Here is a 23,885-nt window from a genome sequence, read left to right on the forward strand (position 1 = left end):
AGCTGGAAAAGTTTGCTGTGGAATCAAGTAGTTGCAGAGTCATTCTTGGCACGCAGGCCTTGTGGTATGAGAAATCTTTAGGATGTTTCCCCCTGCAGACAAACCAGCCGAGAAACGGCCCAGGAATTCTTATTCCTGCGAAGGTCAAATTAAAACTTAATAACAGCCTTCATCTGTATATAAAAAAAAACTAGCAAGTCTGCACCACAGTCTTGAAATGAAAAATCCTAAGTTCATAGAAGTGGCACAGGCTTGCCACATACCAAAGGGCATCACCTCAGAAGAGGAGGAGGAGGCGGCCAGCCACTTTGTACACCATGCACCATGTTGAGTTGCTGCAGGGAGGGATCTGAGGTGTTACACATGCAGACATGGTACACCTGTAATTAGCCTGGCTGTCAGACTGCATGGTGGTAAATTACTGTATTCAGCAGGGATTATGGTCTTCAAGTCATCCAAAGTGATGCTCAGCATGCAGCCTCACAGACGACAACTCATACAAGAATATGGACATAATTCAGCTTGTTAGCTGGTTTAAAGAAAGGGAGGGAAAGTGAATTAAAGGTGGTGTCTTTGGTCCTGTTACTCTGAAATTGTGACTAAAGAGGACAATAAGGGCTTTGTGGTAGGAGGGGTTCGTCAAATGTGCTCCGTGGCTTAGTTCTGAACTGGAGTGTCTCTGGTGAAGCTTCAGGAACGGCCAAAACTTTTTGGAGTCAGTTTGAAAGTCTTTTGGGCTTTTTGTCCCACCTCAGAAAGAAAATTGTCGGCATCTAACCTCTTGTAAAAGAAAGTTTAAAATTATTCTGCTGCTTTCGAAACCACTCTACATACAGCTGTCCAAAATGATGCCACAGAACATCATTTACTGAAGAGTCATCAAGCCGAGCGCTCTTTGTCTTTCTATGGGGAGAATTCCCAAGCCCAGAAGAAATAAACCGTCCTCCACTGCTTCACGGCAGTGTTTGGGTTGTCAGGCAGCCAGAAGATCTCATGCTCCCTCCTATGAGCGCTTACATTTAAAAAAAAAAAGAAAGTATTAAAAAAGTGAGGAAAACAAAACACATCAAGTCAAGAGTTCTGTTGACCTTCTTGCGGAGGGACCGTTTACGCTCGTGTCAGATTCACCCACAGGGCTGCAGAGAGAGGTGGAGGAGGCCGCACTCTTAAAAACAGGGCTGTTCTTTTTATTTGTGATCGTTGGTGGTAAATCACTCCTTTCTCTGTGGTAAGCTAAATTCATAAAGCTCCATTCATGGTGGGCAGAGCAGAGGTGTGAGACGTGGTTCAGGTCCTTGATAGAGTGGACTAACTTTTCCCCCAAGCAGACAAACAAACACACTCACAATATCCTGAAAGTGTCTTTTTCATATTGAAGGAATGTGAATTCTACTTTTACCTCCTCCTTTCTTTTTAAACCTTTTCCCTAACTTAAAATATTACTAATAATAAAAGCACTAAAGCAAAACACATTTTGTCGTTTTTCAAGGAAATGAGTAAAACCAAGATATCAAAAGTTCTTGCAGCATAAATCTCATCAAAGCAGATCCGTGGTGTGCCCATTTTCCTCAGACTAAAACTGGAATAAAACCATCTTAATCAAAGCTATGATTCATCCCCAACGGAAGACTTTATCGTCATGGTTTTTAGGTGGTTAACCTCTTCTTAATGGAGGCCAACAGCCCCTTTCAACAACTGGAAGAAAAATCTGATAGTTAAAATGCTGACGTTTCTAATGATGATGCATATCGATTTGAAGTTCCTGCAGCTCTGGAGAGGCAGTTTGTGAAGTTGGAGATATAAAATTTCACAGCTTCAGCAGAATATATTTAAACACTGAACCAGCATCTGATCAATGCATGAACATCTCATTTTCCTGCAGGTTTTTGTCTCCAAGTCCTAAAGCTCAGCTTGCACAGTGTTTTGTTTCATTTGCCTTTGAACTACACTGATCATTGTTACCCGTCTCTGTCTGCATGAGGGGATTAATCACACTGGTTATTGATGCAGCAGCTCCATCTGAATACAACCAATCTTTGTTTTGTTTACATAGAGAGAGGAGATGATAAAACACATGCTTTTGCTCAGAGATTTAGGACGCAAGTCTTCTGTTTTATTTATATTATTGATCTGATATCCATTAAAAAAAAAACTGGTGCTAAATGCAGCAGCAGTTAAAATACATCCATTTAATTACATCAGGTACACAAAATTGTCCTACAATTATAAATTCCTAAAATTTATAATTACAAATTTTTGAAAGATTAACTGCTGAATTGCACTTTTTAAATGATTAAATTTAGTACCAGCATCTTTTAACTGAAACTTGGGAAATCTAATGATAAGTGTATCTAATCTCTTTTAGCTGAAACATAACATTTATGTTACAGAATCTTCTACCAGAGCATCTGACTGTCAATCACAACTGGAACACAGAAGATTTATGGTAAATGCATTAGAGGTTGGTTTTGTGGGGGCACAGCAACTTAATGTAAACCAATCATTAAGTTACAGATTCCCTGTGCCACAAACTACAACAACCATAACCTGATCAGTTTATGGAGTAATACAACCAGGGATAGAAAATGCTACCATGTAATTTCTTCAACAGACAAGTCGGGGACAACAAATAACTTGAGTTGGGTAAGTCATTGCAAATGCCATGGCAAAGATGGCAGAAATCACCCGACTTCCTCAAAAGGAGCCAAAGAATTAACTTTAAGGTAAATGCTGTTTTCAGTTACAAGCAGAATAGAGCTGAAAAGGCAATTTGAGGTCTGTACAAAAGCAGATGCATACACTAAAAACAAGAACAAAAAACATTTAATTTGTTGGTTTATTTTTATTTTGATGCCTGGCTCACCAGTCCTAAATGCTTGCAAAACAAAAACATATTGCACTACCCCAGCTTCTATGCTTTCATGTTTAAGCATGGATCATGAAAAATGTGCATCATGGTTGGAGTGATTTTCATTCATCTGTTAAGGAACAGCATCACAAAGGCAAGCGTTTCACTTTTCATGCTGTTTCCACATTGTTTGAGAAGGGTTTAATGCCATTGACAAACAAGATGTGCATTACTGGGGGGGGGCAGTTTAACTACCAATTTCGTGTAAATGCAGACCAAAAATGGCTGTGTAAATTATTTAATTTCCAAGAAATTGGCACGTCTAGACAGGAACCCCAGTGCATGAGTTGAGTAATGTGTTAAGCAATTATCAGATCCTCCCACAGTCAGTTCACCAAACACAGCGGAGACCCTGTGTGTTATAAAGTGTATACCTGCACTTAAAGAAATGCTGTACTCAAATGTGTAATTTGATTTACAAGTAGCTGGCTGGTCAAATGAACACCAGAGTATGAGTTTGGGTACAATCACAGAAGATGCAATGGACAGCATTACCGGCATTTATAGGTTTGATGGAGGTTTTAATTTTGTTACTGGATGACAACTATGTATGTAATCAACGATGCGCTGCCTTGAGAGTATGCCTTGAATACAGAGCAGTTCTTGTTACAATATTCTGGAATTGAACTTGCTTTCAATGAGAAAAAAGTAATCAAATTACCCAGGTAAAGGTTGCAGTGTGCCATCCCAATCACACAGGTTTGATCACTTCCTCTCTTATTCTCCATGCAGTACTCCCTTCTTCCCGTATGAGTGAATTTGCAGATTCTACTTGAGAAATACCGACTTTGACAGGCATGAATTGGGCAGATGGTAGCTATTACAGTTCAGTGATGTCTCTGCGCGATAAAAAGATCACACACACTGGGGTGGATCAAACACTGAGGAGCCTGTGATTAAAATTAGGTGGTAATTATTCAGATGAGACCATAAGCGACACAATTATTCTGAAAGGTAAAGCAAAAAGAGTCAGCAGAAAAATGTTTGTCAGATCATAAAATAGAGACGATTCTGCTCGGTTTTTAGGAAGCGTCAACCATCTTTGCCAAGAACAAATTATTATGACAGACAGTTTAAAAAATAAGGTTTGAGAAGCTTTTTCTCTTTAAACAGTCAACCCCCCACCAACCTCCTCGTTTCCCTAGCCGTCTCCCTGCCAGAGGCCTTGTTAAATTGGCACAGATTCTCCCCAGCTCCAAAACAAAATCGCTGCCTAAGTGTTTCCACTCCGCTACCCCTATCATGCCCTTACAGTAGCGCGGCCTGCAGAGCGGGGACGGCACAAGAAAAGCAAGCTTTCGCCAGATGTGTGCCGCTACAGCGGACCGAGACTCATCCTGAGTTTTAGGATGACTTGCATCCCAGGAATATCACTATCACTTTTTTTCCCCATTAAATGATACCAGAGGAAGCGTTAGGCCTAATTAAGCTGAGTGGTCATATAATATTAGTCAGACAGCGTGCTAAATTCTTGTTCTGCTCCTCACGGACAGACCGCTCTTTGTTTGCAAAGCATTAGCCGAGCGGATGCGAGGAGGCATTCTGCTACAGAAAGCCGGTATGACTCCGTCTTCCTGCTTGGTCTCAGAGGTGTTGAAAACTTCCCAAAGCACATTCCACTCACGGACAGACACAAGGAATAACAGTTCAGCAAGAGCTGAGGAATTCACAGAGTTGCTCTTGGAGGAGGAAGTCCTTGCTTCTGCTTACCCCTTTATGCACCAATCCAAAAGAATGAAGAGCTCAGGATTTGCTTCAAAATCACTAACCCCACCTTCTGATCTAGAACGCTTTCATCAAAATAAGCTTGGAATTTTGGGAAACCCACAGAACGCTTGGCCAGAGACAAAATAGGCCACTTGTGCAAAAAAAAGTTGGCTGTGCTAGAGAGCATGAGAGTTTTTCTGGCAGGTCACCATCGTCTCCCAACTGTAAACACTTGGAAGTGTATTTTTAGTGGACACATGCCCTCAAGTTGATATCCTGAAGTCTTCGTATAGGCCACTAGTAAAACAAACAAGAAACAAAATGAAGACTTCAGTAAAGTCTTGGTATGGTAGAGGGAAAAAGAGGAAAGACGACTGAAATCTGAAGACCGAGTCTGGAGAAAACTCTGCTGAAAATGTTTTTAAAACACAATACTTTCTAAATTGTGGCCGTGACATTTGATGTGTAGATTTGGCTCTTTCACACTTTTCTGAAAGGAGACCATTACTTTTAAAAGCATTTGCTGGGGAATTACAATAAAAGCCTGACAAAAGCTGTGCAATCAAAGAGGAAGGAAAACAGAGTTTAAACCTATCTCTAAAGAAATTTGAGATGACGACAGTTTATCAGATAGTTTTGAGACGAAGATCCTTTTAGCCATGTCAGATAAAAAAAAACAGAAGCTCATCGGATAAACATGAGATGATCAAAAATCAAGCTGCCAGACACAGAAGGCGCTCCGAAGTTCTGAGGTAGAGGAACATTTCTTAAAACCATTCTGGACTATATATACTCTTGCCAGCTCCTCTGTCTGATTTATTCCCAATGAAAATCCAATTTTAGATAAAAATCTATCTGAAGCCCAACAAGCAAGCATAAACATGGAATGAAACTGTGTTAGTGCAAAAACAGAGTCAATTTTATCCCCCAAACTGTGTTGCTGTGAAGCTCAAAGTTTTAGAAAACAGAGTTTTTAATACAGATCCTGAAAATAAACCAAAAGCAATGCCAAATTTAAAAACTTTGATGAGAGGGGCAGGAGTGGACCTGCTGCTACTGGAGCTGCACAAAAATAAATAATAATAATAATAATAATAATAATAATAATAATAATAATAATAATAGCAATAGCGACGCTATGATATTTTAACCAACACCCACTCACCCTCTGCAATTTAATACTGTATGACCAGATGAATGGGCTTTCACTGGTCGGTCAGCTCAAGCAGAAAGGGTTGAGCTTTTCACATTTTGATGTTAGAAGTATCATTTTTGCTCCAGGATCTTTTGCTACAAATGATCAAATTGTCACTGAAGGAATACTATGTTATTGCAATTTAGGCAATGAAATGTTCATTTGCTTATTTTAAAAAAATGAACTAAATTATGTGTTTATTTGCATTTAGTGTATTTCTAATACTGCATAAAAGGGGATAAATCTTAAATAAAAAAATCTGCAGAATTTGAGTTTATCTGATTAACTGTAAGAATAATCAATAGAATAATTAATTACTAAAATAACTGCTAGTTCCTCCTCTACTATAAACACAGTTATAAATAGCACAAGTCATGTTACAAACTGTTCCTGTTTAACTTGAACCTGCTTTCTAGTGAAATCTGTAGCATTGAAGACAAGAGGTGAGATTCCGTTTAGCAGTTTTGGGAAAGTAAGGGAGGAACCCGCAGCAATGCGAGGCTGCAAAGGAAAACATCCTCCCACGCAGAGCACTTCCAGAGTAATGCTATGCCCACTCATCTCCACAGAGTAAACTGCTGCTGGACTGACAAGGAGATAATAGCAGCTGGTATGGCACAGTCTCATTAGAGCAACACTAAAAGGGCCACAGTTGTGATCTTGATGCTTGGAGAGTTGGTGGAAAGCTGTGCACAACTTAAAACAGTAAACAAATCATGCTGCAGACACAGCTGCACCAACGAGGGCAAATAAAATCAAACTGTCATTTTAAGCTTCCTGTTTATGGTAATCAATAGACAGAACTGGGTAATGTACCTGTGAAGAGTTTGGTGATGGCTTTGTTCTGCCTGCGTGCAGAGCAGATGAGCAGCAGCCAGGGAGGCAGGAACTCATGGTGACTGGCAAGGAGCTCGGCAATCGTCCTGGGAGACCCCGGCGATGACCTCTGCTCCCCCTCACCCAGCTGGGAGCCTTCATCAATGGAGTCGACAAGCAGGAAGAGGGACTGCGGAGGTGGCTTTACGCTCAGCAGAGGCAGAAGGACACACCTGACAGAAGAGCGATGAGATGAGAAAATGTTAGTACATTTCACATTTTGACTTCCGTTTGTTCTACATGTTCATTTGCAATCGCATCCTGCCCTGCAGAAGTTTTTATATACCAGCAACATGTTCACATTTTGCTGCATTGAAACAACAAACTAATGTTTTTTTAGCATTTTATGTGATAGACCAGCACAAACGTCAGTATAATTGTGACCACCACATATAATATTTTGCATGTAGATCAAAACATTTAACACAAGTGTCTCTGACCAGAGCTCCTTCTTCCCTATGGTTACAGTGTTAAAACACTACTTTGTGGAGGCTAATCATTTAAAATCTCAGTAAATATATTCAGATTTTTGTGGAAACAGCTCTGGGGGTGTGAGTGTTCTTGGAGCTGCATAGCACTAAAATGTCACTCACAACAGACAAATGATTTTCCCAAAGCAAACCACATCATAGTCTATATGGATGAAAAGGGAAAAAAGCATAAAAGTAAATGCATCTCTGTCCAACCCAAACTGTCAATAATCTTGAGTTTGAAAGAAAAAAAAAAAAAGAAAAAAAAAACAGAATCTTTGGGATTTTATGGGCTTTGATTGAAAACTACACAACATGAAAACAGTTTTATGCATCAAAGTTTAACAATGTTCCCTACAACATTAATACTGACGCCAAAATATCTGCAGCCGCCATGTGAAATCCAGCGATAAAGCAAACATGATGTAAAGCATTCTGTATCATCTCCACATCAATACAAATCTGAGCACAGCTAAACGCTGCATTATGCCGTTATCAGCAGGAAAGTGCAAACCAGACATGTAATCTGCAGTTTTCAGCGCCAACAGGCAAGTTCACACATAAATGCTCAGTGAAGCAACCAATGAATTCTGCTTCATTTGATTTTTTTCTGCGCAGCCATGTTCGTGTTGGCACAAACCTCTGATCCACTGCGACTCCACAAGATCTCCTTTGGGAAGGTGTCGTTTTCCAACAATCAGAAAATTACTTCCAGCTCGACTGGCTGTGATGAAGGATCAGAGGATTTCCTTTAAGTGACATTTGAATGTGCCGCTGGGTTAATCAGTCGTTTAAGAGGATGAACAAATGAATTTATGGTTGTAAGAACTTGACTGGGGATTAGACGCAGCTGGGGGGCGTTTGAGGCTCTTCACAAGTGGGTGTCAGAGAGATAAAAATCTGTCACCTTGCTGATGATGGGACACTCTCTTTAACCACCACTCTCTTCTAATGGAACAGACGCTGCTTGTGAGGTTTGACATTAAATGCTCAAACGGTGATATATCGAGACTTATCTTGCCGGCCCAACAGACCGTCACTAAACGTTTGGCTCCAAAGTAAGATATTTTCAAAAAAAAAAATAAAAAGCCTTCAGAGCACATTGCAACAACAATTTACTCCTCCTGCTCAGTGATTCAATTCGATGCAAAAGCACTTCAATCCCAAAGAGAAATCTAATGTTTCCAGGCCTACAAAGGTCCTTGAAGAGTTCTTGTAGATGGTGATGCCAGGAGCTCCTGTAGCAGCCTGTATTTCAGTGTATCTGATGAAGCCTCTGACTGAAGACATTACTGTTATATACAGTTTTATGAAGTGGATGCTTAGGTTAATTTAATAAAGAATCCTGAACGGAAACAGTTGTCTTTATTAGCTTCTTTAGGCATTTTAAGACACCGACTGGTGCTGCAGTCCCTACAAATGATGGAAGAAAAGATTGCACTCTTCACAACAGATTTATAGAAAATGTTTACGAAACTATCCAATGTATGACTGCATACTACGTGTTTAGTATGTGATAAAGTTCACAAATAGGATGTAGGGGTAAATAAGCAGTTTATTTTACAAGGACATGCTAGCATAGCATTCAGGCCTGTCGGTATCCGCAAAGAGACCAATAATCCTTGCAAATAGTGACATCTAGACAATTACGATCTCAAATGGCTTCAAGCTTGTTAGTAAAAAATAAAAATCCAGGTTTTTTCAAAATCAATCAGTCAAATTTTATTTGTATAGCACATTTCAGCAGCAAGGCATTTCAAAGTGCTTTACATAGTTAAAATGCAAACAGCATGTGACATAGAATAAACAGTGAGAAAAAAAGAGTAAGAATCTTAAACAGAAAGCCCAGCCCTACTGCAAGGCCATTTCCAATAAGTTGTTGTAATTTCTCGAGTCTGGCAACGGTCATATCAGTTCAGTATCCTGAACCAATCCATCATGCTAACCTCTGACTTCTATAAAAGTATGTGGCAAATATTTAAACTCAATAAAGCACTGCTCTGATTTTTGGCTTTCAAAGTTATTCCACATTTTAGCAGTAAGAAATTAGATAAAATGATCAGTTTTAAAATTTAAACCTTGAGCTGCAAACTTTCTCTAAGCAATGTAAACCACCAGCTGGAATGAAAAGCACTGCTAAGGCCTTTTAACCGTCACGCTGCACCTCAGTGCTGCTCAGCCTTTTTAGCTGTGCAGTCAATCACTCAGTCTCATTGTCACAGCCCACACAGAACCTGCAGCGCCATCTGGGAGTCCTGCCAAAGGGAATGTCCATCCGCAGGGGTGACTTGTGAGAGAGTGTGTGAATGGTTGTGTATGAGGCCACTTTGCCCACCGAGACAATCAAATCCACAGTGACAGCAAGTGGGCAAAACAAAGCAGCATTCTTCCCTCACAATCCAGCTACTTTCAGGCTGTCAAAGAGTCAAAAGGGAGGGATTCCAGACAAAGAAAAACTCAGCAGGGTATGGGAGCTGGAGAGAAAAAATAAGCCGATTTTATTCGTTAAAGAAATATGCTGCACACCTGGAAAACTAAAAACCATTGCCTTGGACCTATGCACTAATTATTCTGGTTCTAAACAAAAGCCCAAATTGATTCCAAAAGCAATTTAACGGAGAAAATCGGGGGAAGGGAGGTCTTATATGAATCAAACGCGATCCCCATCTGTCATGTTGTGTTGAGGGCTGCAGCCGCCGTCGCTGCAATCATAATGTACAAAGTGAAGCTTTCAGTGTGATGTTTAGTGAAGACGTCTTGGCTGACAGAGCTGCACTGGGCAGCGATTCAGAGGCTCGCACATTCACGCTCTTCATTTTATAGGACTGGCAAAGTCACAAAGCACACCCCAAGACCCACATGCTCACAGAAAGCAGCACTGGAGTCAAAATACACTCTCAATATAACTTTAACCGTGGAAAAATGGTCATGATATGTGAAGCTCCAGGCAACGGAATCAAACGGACGAAGCGTTCCTCTGTTTCATTAAAATAATCACCAATTCATTCAACATCGAGCCAATTTGGAGAGGTTCTGCTGAGTGCCTTTCCACAGTCAGGGGAATGCTCAGCACCACAGAACGGAACCACAGCTGAGTCATGTCCTGACTCACCCAAACCCAACCAAACTACCATCAGGCAGATCGTTCTTCTTCCTCAGTCTGACATTATGCAGGTCAGTATTGCAATCATTCCTCTAAAAAGGAGAGCAGTGAGAGACTCATTCTGAGAACAAATGTTCTGAACATCCAGTTTCTTGCAAGTAAGCAAGACACTTTGCTTACTTGCATACTAGCGCCTCCGTCAGCCTGTTTTCATCTGTGTCAAAGTTTTATCGGGCTTGATGAAGTTCTGCAAAGTTCTGAAGTTCTCTAAAAATCATTGATTTGTTTTTTTGGTTTAGTTTTTTTTCCCCCCAAAGTGGTGAAATGAGCAGAACTAGGTTTGAGAAATCTTAGGGATTGAACCAAACGTTTTGGCAAATGAACTGGAGTTCAAATAAAGTGGACTAAACGGCCGGTGTGAACACACCCTAAAACTGCAATTGCAGAGATTTGCTTAACAAAGCTGGGTGAAGAAATGTTTGAAATGTTTTCATTAAGTTTAACATATTAAAAATAAAGACTGAAATTCCTCTGAACTTACCAGGAAATCACCATCCTGAAGTGAAGCACATGAGTCTCTATCAATTTACACAATATTTACATCCACAAAAAGACGTTGGAAATAAAGTAAATTTTTGGTTTAATCACCAAATCTACTAATTTTTGACTAAGCTGTGGTTTAACTATAGAGATTTGTACATCACCATAAAGAAAGGCAGCATTTTCCTTTAACTGCACAACGTCAAAGTAAAAACATCAGTTTCGGTTAATGTTTGGGATCCTACGAGTCAAAATATATCATGTTAACCCTTCAAATCCGACACGAGTCGTCACTCAAGTAGTCTTACAGCTAAAGCTGTGAAAATGTAATCTTCTTGAAAAAAAGATTAGTTTTCATAACCTCCAAACTCTAAGCTTTTAAACCCCAATTGAGTAAATCCAAAGGATAATGACAGATTCCTAGACATGGATTAAACCTACAAGTCCAAGAAAACACTTTTTTTTTCTATTTAAGACAGATTGTATTTACTCATCAATGTAATCCGCCTATGCTGACAAAGAGTAGTGGTGTCTTCACATGTGGGAAACCTGCCTCTGATCTATGCTTATATTTTGACCATTTTCTTTATTTAAGGGCATATATGATTTCTATTACTTTTATGATTATAACTTTAGCTTCAGGATCATTGTAGTTATGTTCATGGCTCCTGTTTTTGACTCAGATCTGATCACACTCTGCAGTTGGTGCTTCATCCAAATGTGACCGCTTCAGTCGGACAGAATGCAGGTATGGAGAAGAGGTAAAAATCAGGAAAAACCTTTTACAAGTTATAGCAGTCTGGAAGCAGCAGCGTGGAGACCTAACAAACTGGGAGACTACGGGAGCATTTAAAAGAGCTGTGACCCAAACTCGGTCAGCCTCGAACGCAACACAAATGTCAATAATGGCTTCTGATGAAAACTGTAATTCAAACAACTAAAATCCCCACATCAGCGGTTCAGGTGTGTCCAAATGTATTCCTCCTAACATCTAGAATAACCAATTTTTACATTGGAGAGACATGCAGAAGTCATGCAACCTCTAAGCAGTAGCTGTGGTACAGAGTCATTAAAAACCACATTGGGCTTGAAGACAAGAAAACTCACAAGGTTATGTCTGATTTTGCAGATTTTTTTCTCCATCTATTGCAAAAAACGTCATATTTGACTGAGCAAAGCTGAACTTTGAACATATTCAGACTCAGGTGGCAGAATGAAGCATTTTACATAAAATACAATGTGGCATCTTCCAAAAATGAGAGGAATGCATTTCCTCTTGAGACTCTGAAGTGACTTATTGTTGCTTCTAATTGCCACCCCTTGAAAAACAAAGTGGCTCCTCATTTGATTAATTTTCTGCTGTACCATTGTTAAAGCCGTCTTAAAGTATTACTCCACACTAACATAAAAATGACATCGTTTTCTGAAGCTAAATGTAACATCAGTATTAAATAGCTTAAAAGATAAAAAACATGGACGTATGTGCTACAGCAATCAAGAATTACCCAGAAATGGCTTGTCATGATGAAATAAAACATCAGCAAACACTCCTAATTACAGCCAAATGGTCCAAAAAGCACTTTTTAAAAAAATGCTTGTTTCTGCTCTTCTTTGAATGGCTGAGACAATGCAACAAATCAATTTGGCCTCAATCAATGTCCACTGTCGATTCTGAGTGCCATCCCTAAGCAAAGTAAAGCCTCTAGTCAAATGGAAATAAATTATGTCAAGCAGATGACTTGGTCCAAGAAAGATCTAGAAGAAAACTTTTTTTGTATTATTGTTTATTCAATGTTACATGACTGTGTTTTTGTTTTTAATGATGTAAAGCACTTTGAAATGCCTTGCTGCTGAAATGTGCTATACAAATAAAATTTTATTGATTGATTAGCAAACATTCAACCGTGCAAATGCATGCTGAGACATTTTTCAGTAAAAATCAGATAACCTTCAAGTTATATGAGATTCAAAAGACTGTAATGGAACTAGTCTCAGGGAAAAATTCATGTAAAACTCATTAAAATATGTTGATATACTAAATATCATACTTGTCCTCTTTATAATCTTTCCTATTAATAATTAACCAGGGTGTAAACGCTCTAAAAGCAGCACACATACCTCCTCGCAACCAAATATTTCCATCACCACCCCCAAGCTTTTCCAGAGCCAGACGAGGTGAGCATTCCTCGATAGTTATCCAATACCGTTAAAGGAATCTGAAATTTCATCCTGTCCTTTCCAACACTTCGCTCCTGTTCTGCTCAAATATAAACGTGCATTAGTCTGGATGCAAGTAGAGACGACCAACAAGCTGTCCAGTACAGAGCTGGACTAGATTCTGCAAACCACTCTCCCGCTAGTTGCTAGCTTTTCAGTAACAGGGCAGCAAAAATGGGTTTTCTGGCATAATGAATAGCTTAAAATGTGAAAACTAGTCAATCAAATATGCTGGAAACATAATTTGTCCCCTTAGTAGTGTGCATTTCTCCTTCTTCGGCACTTCAATTACATTTTTTTCTCCTTTGTTTTTGCACGTGTGCATTGTCCAGGCTCACCTCTGCCCCAGTTTTAAGCCTTTTGCAGCGCCAAACAGTTTTTCTTTCAGGATTGACCGATCTTTAGCTTCACCAATCTTCCATCAGCTGACCAGCCATCCTGCATGTGTAACAGAAAACCATCCCGATGGTACAGTGCTTCACAGCGAGTACAGTGTGCTTAGGGTGACGCGCAGGATGAGTTTTTCACCACAAGCGACACTACATGTGTGCCACGTCACCCTACTGTTGCTTTCATGACTTTTCAGACAAAAAAAATAAAACGTCTGTATCAGCTACAATCAGAGGAGGTAGGTCAGGCTTTTTAAAGATCAGAAAACTTCAACCCCTCGTTATCCTGTTAACAGTTCCCCGACCTGAGGCAGGGGTCTCTGCATTTCCTCCAGGAACACCAGCTTCATGTTTCCTGTCAGAGTTGCTCCTTGGTCTTCTGTTTGTTTACTGATCGTCTCCAACAAATGTCTGAACACTTCCAGGAAAAGCTACATTTATTCTGACAGGTGGACTCTACTGAGCAACCACCAGCTGGGTAAAGGAAGCTGGTTGCACTGAATGTAAACAAGTTACAAATTAATCCATCACTTCTCTTATAATTTAAAAAATGTATTGGTCTGTTGTATAAAATTCCAGTGAAACACACTGACGTTTGTCGCAGCAACATGTGAACACTTTTTCAAGTCACTGAATATTCACCAACACAGATCTAGCAGTATCCAAAAAGTGATGACTGTTGTGGGATGTGATTGGCTTACGTTGCCAGTCCTCCATCAATCATACAGGATTTTAAAAAAAGGACACCCACGTCACTGAGGAGCCAGGAGGATCAGATTTAGATTTTAAAACTCCCACAATAACAAATCCTAAAGCAAACATGTCTACTTCTTCAAAAAAGTCTGTCTTTTGTTTGCTTTTAAAGTAAACACGAGTAATTTGAAGTTGCATACCATTGAAAATATCACAACAGTGGCTCTTACTTTGGCAAATGATGGTCAGTTTTCACGATTGCCTTCAACCGCAGCCATTCTTTGTTTTCATGAATAAACTCACAGCCCTTCTTGCTGTGGTCTTAAGAGTTTAAAAGTTGGACAACCATTACATGAATGAGTTATGAGTGCCCACCCGAACACGTAGGCAGAAATGCTCCACACACGCTGCTTGTGGTGTGGAGAGACTATTGCTGAGTCATCGCTGCAGCCGCACCAGCACTGCCGTTTCTCCTCATCTGCCCAAACAGAGCTGATGCTTCACACTGGGAGTTTTTTTTTCCCCTTTTGTTTCTGAAACGCAGCCCTAATCTCCTACATATTTTCCACAGCAGTGGACCACATGAAAGCAAAGGAGTCGCGTTCATTTTAACCCTAATAAGATGGCATCGACTCAAAATGCTAAAGCAGACATGAAGCCCGATTTGAACAGAAATGTCAACCTATTTGGTGTATCAAAAGTTGCTCTGAATGAACAAAGACTTACAGAAGAGCTGCATTAAAAAAAACTCCAAGTGTAAAATCAATTCTTTCCACATATGTCCTGAGAATAAAACACTAGTTGAGAATGTTCCAACTCTTTCACAGCTTTAAGCCAAGATCATTCATCACTTCAGAGGCCTGTGCCCTTTACAGGCAAATAAAAACCTACACAGCTGCAAATCACATTACTTTACATTCTGATGACAACAGATCTACATAAAGACACGCCAACATTTGAAAGCAGTTCGCTCCATCAGCAAAAAAAAATAAAAAAACTTGCCAACTTGAATGGATTAATTCTCCTTATTCTCAACCTGAAAGGGGAAAAATGCTGTATGCCATCTCACCTGCCTATCTGATCAGTTCTTTAAAACTCAGACGCTTGCAAACCGACAAATGTTTGCTAAAACAGAAGTAGACTTAGTAGACTGATGCGGATGTGAGCAAGACAGACAAATCTGGCAGTTAAACCCTTGATGTCTGCAGCCAGACAGACAATGGTTTTAGGTATCACTGATGGCAGTGAAGTCGACCAATCTGAAATGTAAATGAAACAGAAATATCAAGTTTATTGTCTGAACAAGACAGCCAGCACTGGCTGATTCAGATCAGAAGAAAAGCACACTGAAAGGTGAAACTGCCTTTTATCTCTGTGGCAGCTGCCAGCAGGCATTTGACCTGCTAATGCATCACATTACTTCTAAAGATGTGTGAATTCAAAAAGGGCCTTGAAAGCAAAAAAAAAAAAAAAAAAAAAAAAAAAAAACCTGTTGGTGTTAATATGTCAAAGCTACAAAGGATATTTAGTTTCGAAGATGATAATTATTGCATTTTCAAGCTTAATTCTTTTCTGAAAATGTTAACTCAGATTTGCAAAGTAAATCAGGATTCTTTTAAAACATCTATTTTGTAATAAGATGTGGAAAAGTGGGAATTGCATGAATAATACCAAACAGTTTACTGAAAGAGAAGCTTTTCTTAAATAATAATTGTTTCCAAGAGATGGAATCAGTGTGATATGATACACTTACATTTCCCTCCTGAGGCACAATAAAGTTTATTTCTAATTCTAATTCTATGGAAGCAAGATTACACTGCTACTTTAAAAAATAAATAAATAAAAATCAACTTTTAATGAGAAGGAGGGAGAAGCGCAAGTTTGAATGACATTCAAGAAAACTCATTTAAACTCTTGCACTGAACAATTGTTTTGGTGGAGGCAGCAGTACACGGCTTGGAGGTGACTGGTGGTAATATAGAGAAGCATGTATAATAATATTTAGTTAAAATCACTTTTTTCAGTGATCAAGTTTCTCATGCAAAAGTCTTAGTGTAATTGAAATAAGAAAGAAACAAACAAACAAAGTAAATGTGCAAGAAACTTTTCAGCACATGTTCAAGTCCATGATACGAGTCCTTAATATTGATGAAAAAATACTAGCTCCATTGACAGATTATTTCACTTACAGCATTTACATTTTTCTCATGTCATAAATTAAATAATTTGGCCATGGAACTAGGACTTTTTCATCAATATTACCGACCTAAAACAAGCCCCTATATCTTGCTGAAATGTTACTTACAAACATTGGTTTGTCTCATTTCAAGCGTACTAAGATATTTGCACTAGAAACTAGACCGAATGGTCAGATTTTGTGATTTTGTAGTTAGTCTAGTACAATAAAATTAGCAAACTAGTAGCTGGGTTTTAATATAAGCAGATTTGGTTATCTTGGTTTGTTTGGTAGCATTTTTGTCAAGACAAAAATACATTTTCTTCAACTCACACCACTATTGTCCTGATTTACATAAAAGAGCAAAAACAAAACATAGAAGAAAACGTATAAGGGAAGCTCTTAAGCATTAAGGAACAGGCAAAAATAATGTTAAAGTATATTTGGAAAAAAAAAATGAGAGAAAGTCTATGAATTGCAACACTCAAAGGTTTTGGAATTTTGTTTAAATCCCAAAATCTAGAAAGCTGTTGCTGCAAAACTATTAGAGGCCAAAATCAAATCGCACAGGTGGACATCAACTCATGTCAAAGCGGTTTTATTGTATTAACATAAGAGTGAGGATTACTACCAACAATGTGACTTGTTTGCCTTTGACTGGGCTAAAGAATTTGGCAGGGCCTCTTGCACTCACTCACTAGGCAATGTTTAAAAATCACAGCTGGAAAGGGGGTTTAGAGAGGGCGGGCCAAAAGCTCTCGCAGCAAAAATAAAAGATTTAAAAAGAAGGCCTCCAAATACTTCTACTAAATAAAACCTCTGACTTTTCCTTAAAAATGTGAAAACTTGCATCAGTTAAATGGAAACAAGGTATGCACCCCTCTGAATTTTTATTCCTCAAGTAAATTAACAGTCATAATCCTGAACTAACAGTAAAGTTTTATGCTTTTCCATGTTCCACCCTGCTTTTATTTCCTAACGTTTCTGTGCCAGACATCTCTTGGCTTCTTGAAAGCAGATAGCATCTGGAGCAGAAAGGAGGCCATTCAGATTATTTGTGTTCAGCACTGCTGGGGAATCTTTTACGCTTTAAATGAAGATAAGGCGCTCAACCAAGAGTCCCTTTGGCCGGCCGACAAACAAAAGGAGGAGCAATAATAAGATTCTGGGCCTGAGGTGTCGACTGCAGGGAGAATATTTGTTTCACGAGGTGGGGCTGACCAAGCGTGCCTGTTCTGACTTCCAGCGAAACAGAGAGCAGAGTCCTGGTTTGTTTCGTAATAAAAACCTGCCTTTTATTTGAAGAAAGGTCAACCTCAAGTCAGAGTCATCAGAACCAGCCGTATGATTACGAGCAGATGACAAGAAGAGCGCTGGCTTCCTTTGGAAAGACTAAGTTGATATGGAAGGTGGTTATAGAGCATTAAAAAATGATTTACCTCACCCACTCCCCTGCTTTGTGTGTGTGATGTTGAGACGGTGCTCTAAGTGTCACCAGATGGCCACAAAAGCATAAGCGTGTGTGTTCTGTAGAGCATTCCAGCCTGCGTTACAGACAGCCTGACCCAGGCTGTGCAGACAAGTCATCCAAGTCCACCGCATACACTCACTCTCACGTGCAGCTCGCCTTTAAAGCCTCCGTTTGCAATAACAGTCCATCTTGATCGCGTTACATGCCCAGGCAGGGTGCTGCAAGCCAACAAAACCTACTGTACTTCAGCTTAACATCTGCACTTCATCCTTATACAACAGTCACTCCTCAGGTCTGGGAATCAGTCACAGTTCAAAGCTCTGGCCACCTGAGCTTAAGAACATCTGACCTTTGTTGAATCAGAAAGCCGAGCGGGGACAGTCCCACCCAGCATGCCACACCGGGGGGAAAACCAACAAAACCATGACAGCAAATAAGAGGGGAGCCTTGTGAGGCGGAGCCTCTGGTTGTGTGTGTGAGCAAAAAAAAAAAAAAAAAAAAGAGGAGGAGGGGATAACGGGGTCAGAAGGTGGAGGATAGGAAGCAGAGGGGGAGGTGCTGAGTTTGGATTTTAAATTTCAAGCAAACAAACTATTTTTACCTCAAAGGACAAAAATGAGTTTCTTGCATATATGTATGCAGAAGATATTATTTGAGTGAGTTACTCACTGTTACCTTTCTACTTTGAACGCCAAATATAAATATCAATATTCGGTATTCATAATTTTTATGATGCAACAATATAAAACAATGCCATATATTAGATGTAAAGCTACTAGGGCTAGAAGGATTAACTGTGTTGAATCAATTATTGAAGTAATCATCAACTAATTTAGTAACTAATTAGTCATTAACTGGCTCAGACTCAAAAAAGCCTAATGCTGAAAGAACATCATAGAACAGTAATTAAGTCACAAATATCCCAAAATTTTGCCTTTAGGAATAAAATTTGCATTTTGTCTGTAAATATGTTCTACCCAAAATTCCTCAAGTAGAATAGTTTTAGCTTCATGATACAAATCCTGTACAAAAAAAATAACTTTTTAATCACCTTTTGTATTCAATTATAAATTGAGTAACCCAAAAAATAACAGCAAAGTCAGCCTTATACTGTACTGATGCCAAGTCGAGCAGAAAGGTTTGTTGATGCCAGAAGTATTTTTGTGCTGCAGATGCGTCCTTTGCTACAAATAATCAAGTGTTCATTAAAGGAACGCTGTTATTACATTTTAGGTAAAAAATATTATTTATAACTGCAAAAATCTGCAGAATGTGCTTTTTTTATCTGATTAATCAATAACTAAAATAATCATTGTTGCAGCCCTAAAAGTGATGCTTTCATGTGAATATTCATGTTCTTACTTCTTAAAAGCTTCTGCGGGGTTCCTCTCACACTCCCCAGGCTGCAGAGTGCTCTGCACAGCCGGGTCGCGGACCTTCTCCTCGTAACCCGGCACCAGCCCGCCTCGGCATATCTGGGCCACCAGTCCCCGGATGAATCCACCGACACACAGCGTGTCCGAGTCGTCGGCCCGGCAGAAGTGGAAAGCCAGGCTCTGCTTGTGCAGACTGCGGTACGTTCCCTGGGCTGATGTGGGCCACAGCAGCTCCGTGCACAGAGCAGTCTTCCCACTCCCAGGTCCTCCCACCAGTAACACCCCCCAGGAGCTACCGGACTTGGCCGATCCGGTCGTGATACCACCGGGGACGGGCACGCCCCCTCCGGGCGGCACAGGCAGGGGCTGTTTGCTGGGAGTGCTGCTCACTCCGCTCAGGTTGTTGGTTTTCTCCTGCAGGCAGTGCTGGATCTTGTGGAAGACCCACTCTCGGCAGTAAAAGCGTTTTCCCTGCAGCAAACTGGTTTGGGCCATTTTGAACTGATGCTGCTGTTCCGCCTCTTCCTCCTGCTCATATGGGTCCCTTTATTTTCCCCCATGCATTTTTAATTTCAACAGAAGCTGGCTGTAAATCTGAACATCCATTTTCTCAGCTGTAAATGTTCCCCTACAATTCCGATGTTGGTGCAATTTAGAGTGGAAGTGGAAGAGAATAAAGGAGCTTTTCTTCAGATGGCTACTGTGTGTACAGAGAATCTAGGTCAAAATAAAAAAAAAAAATAGCAAGACTGACATTGGGACTCAAACTGTAGATTTTCCACCAACTTTTTCCACAGCTTTCCCACCGGTTGAACTGGGCGCTCCTTGTTATTGTCCATGTGTTGTCTTAGCATGGCGCTGGGCTGGGAAGGGCAGGGCACCCGGCTCTTGAGAGGCAAAGCCAAGCCAGCACCACTTGATATGATTAGCCATGGGGGTTCCTCATATATTTCCACTGATGCATTTCAGACGCTGCTGACCAGAAGCACGTTTCCATTACATTAACATGGATGAGGCTGTCAGTGCAAAGTCACTCTCTCCGATAACATGTTGAATCCCTGGAAAAAAGGGGAAAGTATCCAGATTAAACCCAAAGTGCAACCTTGCTGCGTCTAAAACTCAAGTATCAAGGTATACCAATGCTTTTTACAGTTACAGTTATAAAATAGCTAAAAATGTTGTCATAAAGTTTCTATGCTTTAAAACCCATTTATAACGAGATGCCAAAGAAACTAATTAGTTCTTGCAGCTGTATGGAGCATAGAATGATGAATAAGTCTGCCACAATAAGCAATAAATTGCTAAATAAATCAACACAGTAACTATAATTTCCTTTTGCATTATTGTTTGTTTATCTTATGTCTCTCTTTTCCTACCAAAGTCTGGACAGGTGTATTGGTCTCAACTAGCCCATTTTTTTTTACATGGTGTAAACAAGATAAAGGTGCCATCCATCATTCCTATTAAGGTTAATGCTTTTTGGAAACTACGTCTGACAAGCTACACGTGCCATGTCTGTTTAGGCTCCACTAACCTGCTCTGATTTGCTTATTATACTCTACCCAGAGCACAACAGTAAAACTGTTCTCAGTAGGCACTAAGAAACAAAACCTTTTTTGGTCTACAAAGCAGATAATATAATTATACGCCTAATATATTATTTTTTGTGGATAAAATCATTAAGCTGTTTATTTCAAGGTTCTTATAATTCATTTTATTACTCAGCCATTGCATAGAAAAACACAAATAGGATAATTATCCCTTTAAAAACACATGAAAACTACAGCAGATTATTTCCAGCCTGCATATAAACGTGGGCTCCTCTTACAGCCACAGAAGGTAGGCAAGCTGGTTTTTCTATGCTTTCATCCTACACAACCCACATCACTGCCTGCCTGTCTTGCAACTAAATTCTTGGCAAGGTTTTTCTTTTTTTGTCCAGTTTCTCCAGTCTATCCACTGATCCCGTCTTCCTTCCTATGTGGCTTTAAATCCCAAACAGTCCACATCCGTCCTGAACTGTGAGAGGGGGAAAAGTCCCCATTTTCTGCACGTAGAGTGAAAGTGGAGGGCACTTCAGCATTAAAATGCTTTTTTTTTCTTTTTTATGCAATACTCAGTAACAGTGGATCAGAAATTGATATATTTCAGTCTAGTATCCGTTTAGCTGTACGCTACAGGAGCACGAACACACACACACACAGCCTTGCAGGTTACTTTGTAAGGTTGCCAGATAACTAGACTCTCATACATTTCCACCTTTCTGCTTCTGTGGGGCGCTGAAAGCCTTCTACAAACAATACATCCCTCAATAAATGCTCAGCATTTCACGGGTCAGCTTTTTTAACGAGAAACAAGCTTTGTATACCATTTATTTTAGCAAAGCGGCACGAATTCAGATCAGTAACTGAGAAGGCTGCAGAAGTCTTTTGTATGGCGAGAGAAACCTCACCCTGTTTTTTAAAGAGAGATTTTTACCTATAGGGGCTTTTAAAAACCCAAGAATAGATTTTCTAACAACTGAATGCATTTAGGGCGATATATAAATGTTAAATGTAGCTTAGCTTAACAATGCATTCAACAGTGACTGTTCCTTCAACTCCAACTGAACCAATTGTGGAGCGTTTCGCTATTTTTCGGCTCAGTTTACCGTCTGTAACGAACCACAAACGGGTTTCCTCTCACCTCTCTCACAGTATCCTCTCTCTATTTTTGGGGTGTGTAGCTTCCTGCGTAGAATTCCTGCAATTCCGCGTTCAAACCAAACGTTGAAATAAACAATTACCCTTTCCTTCCAGTCGCTGGTGTTCAGCATCAGGGTATCACTCGAGTTCTTTCTTTGAATCGGTCTTTTCTGTCGGCGGTCGGCTCCTCCTGCTGCCCAACACAGCTCCACAGCGAGCTGACTGATTCTCCGCCTCCGACCACTCCACATAAATTCAGTGCGCACACGCCAACACTCTCCCGCAAAGACCCATGGGATTTGAAGTCTTATCTTCCTTCACCAGGCTAAAATTAGGAAAAATAACTGGATAACTTGAAAAGCATTAGCAAACGGGAGTACAGTATCTATCTATCTATCTATCTATCTATCTATCTATCTATCTATCTATCTATCTATCTATCTATCTATCTATCTATCTATCTATCTATCTATCTATCTATCTATCTATCTATCAAATAAAAAAATTATGCATTCACTCAAAATAGACATCTAAAAAATTGAGTTGCACAAATCTGAAATCTGAAATGTTATATCAACAATAATATTATTAATAACAATAATAGAATAATAGGAAATTACTTTTTTCATTTGATAAAACTTTATGTGATCCTATTTCAAGATAAACAGTACAGTATAAAATAGTTTTTATTTTCTTATTTGCCTTCTTTTTAACAATCAAATCAGTTTTTATCTCTGGAGTCATGGAACAATAAGTATTTTAGCTCACAGAACCAGACAAAATAGCAATATGTCAGCATAAACATTAAGACACCGTATCCATATAAAGGTTTTTTTCTACCATATGTTTGTTAGTAAAGCTTGTTATCAAGCAATGACAGTTGAAGAATCAGTACACAACATAAAGTGCAGTGTAAAAAATATTTTCTTTGTTTAAAACATTTTACATTTTGTTATATTCCTTATTGCAAAAAATCAAAAATAATAGCTATGGTACCCTAATTACTAACATCATCCCTGCAGTCAAGCACAGAGGTGTAAGGATCATTTCGAGTACCATAAAATCTGAGATGAAAACCTTCTTCCTTAAGCCAGAACACTGAAAATGGGTCGATGCGGTGATTAAAACCTCACAGAGGTGGATCCATTCCTGTTTTTGAATTGCTTGTTTTAAAGTTTGACTCTACATGTATGTCTTGAGCTTTATGATGGCATAGAAACTCATGGGAAACTGGTGGGACACTCAGGCCTCATTGGAAACAAGTCTGGATTGAATATAACTTGATGAGACCCAGAAACTTAAATGAATCATAGCAGCAACTTCCAAATGGCTTTCAGGTGAAAAGTTAGACAATTGAGCTGTTGTATTTGTTTTAAGTTCAAAGGAGCTCCACTCTGATAACTGCAGGTCTTCATGTCACACCGTGGTATTCCTAAATACGTCTGAACATGCATGACATGAAACCCACTTCAGTCTCTTTATTCTTCGCTGGTGTCATGTTTCTCCCACCTTAACTTGACCTTTTTCTTACCCCATTGTTCTCTCTCAGCACAACCTCAGCCTTTTCCCAAAGCAATTCGATGTGTAATGCTGAACCATGAAATTGGGCTCCTACAGGAAATCAGATCTGAAGTGGAACCTGTCTTCAGCACCAGATTGAATTATCTCTGTGAGCACAGTCAGCATCGGCCTGAAACATACCGCCGGTTATTACAACCTACGGCTGCGGCACCTTAAAGTTACATCCCCTGAGAAACTTCTTCAGAGAGTGCTCAACAAGATGTAAGATCAGCAGCTTCGGATTAGATCAAAACACATCAGCCTGAAAAGCCTCAGGTTCAGTTGAAAAGGTAGAAAACTTTGACAGACACATTCCTGCTACAAGTTTTTTGCAGTATTTATTTGGAATGGGACTCATGTTGGAGAGTTAATTCAGCTGAAGCAGTAGACCACTGTGTTGAAGCATCACCAAATCTCACTTGTATTTAAGAAAGACAGCAAACATATTCATTGCTTAAGAGGATTTAACAAAGGTTGTAGGTCATAAAAACAAATAAATTGGACATAATGAGAATCCAGA

The 23,885-nt window shown here is 39.6% G+C and overlaps 1 protein-coding gene across 2 annotated transcripts in view; it reads right to left on the minus strand.

Moving 5' to 3' along the window:
* ankrd50 (ankyrin repeat domain 50) overlaps positions 1 to 22,065 on the minus strand; it is a 35,718-nt gene extending 13,653 nt beyond the window's left edge. Inside the window, exons 1-3 of one of the 2 annotated variants that reach the window (XM_088009388.1) lie at positions 21,907 to 22,065; positions 19,108 to 20,179; positions 6,627 to 6,859 (exon numbers count right to left, since the gene is read on the minus strand). In XM_088009388.1, coding sequence (XP_087865514.1) covers positions 6,627 to 6,859; positions 19,108 to 19,616 — 742 coding nt within the window. In that variant the 5' untranslated portion in view covers positions 19,617 to 20,179; positions 21,907 to 22,065. Of the gene's footprint in view, positions 1 to 6,626; positions 6,860 to 19,107; positions 20,180 to 21,806 lie in introns of both variants that reach the window. The other variant, XM_088009387.1, reaches the window with a different exon arrangement.
* Positions 22,066 to 23,885: the final 1,820 nt, after the last annotated feature.

This window comes from Poecilia mexicana, unplaced genomic scaffold (assembly GCF_051168715.1).
Source record: "Poecilia mexicana isolate PSO_F unplaced genomic scaffold, ASM5116871v1 scaffold_10, whole genome shotgun sequence".
Classification (NCBI taxonomy): domain Eukaryota; kingdom Metazoa; phylum Chordata; class Actinopteri; order Cyprinodontiformes; family Poeciliidae; genus Poecilia; species Poecilia mexicana.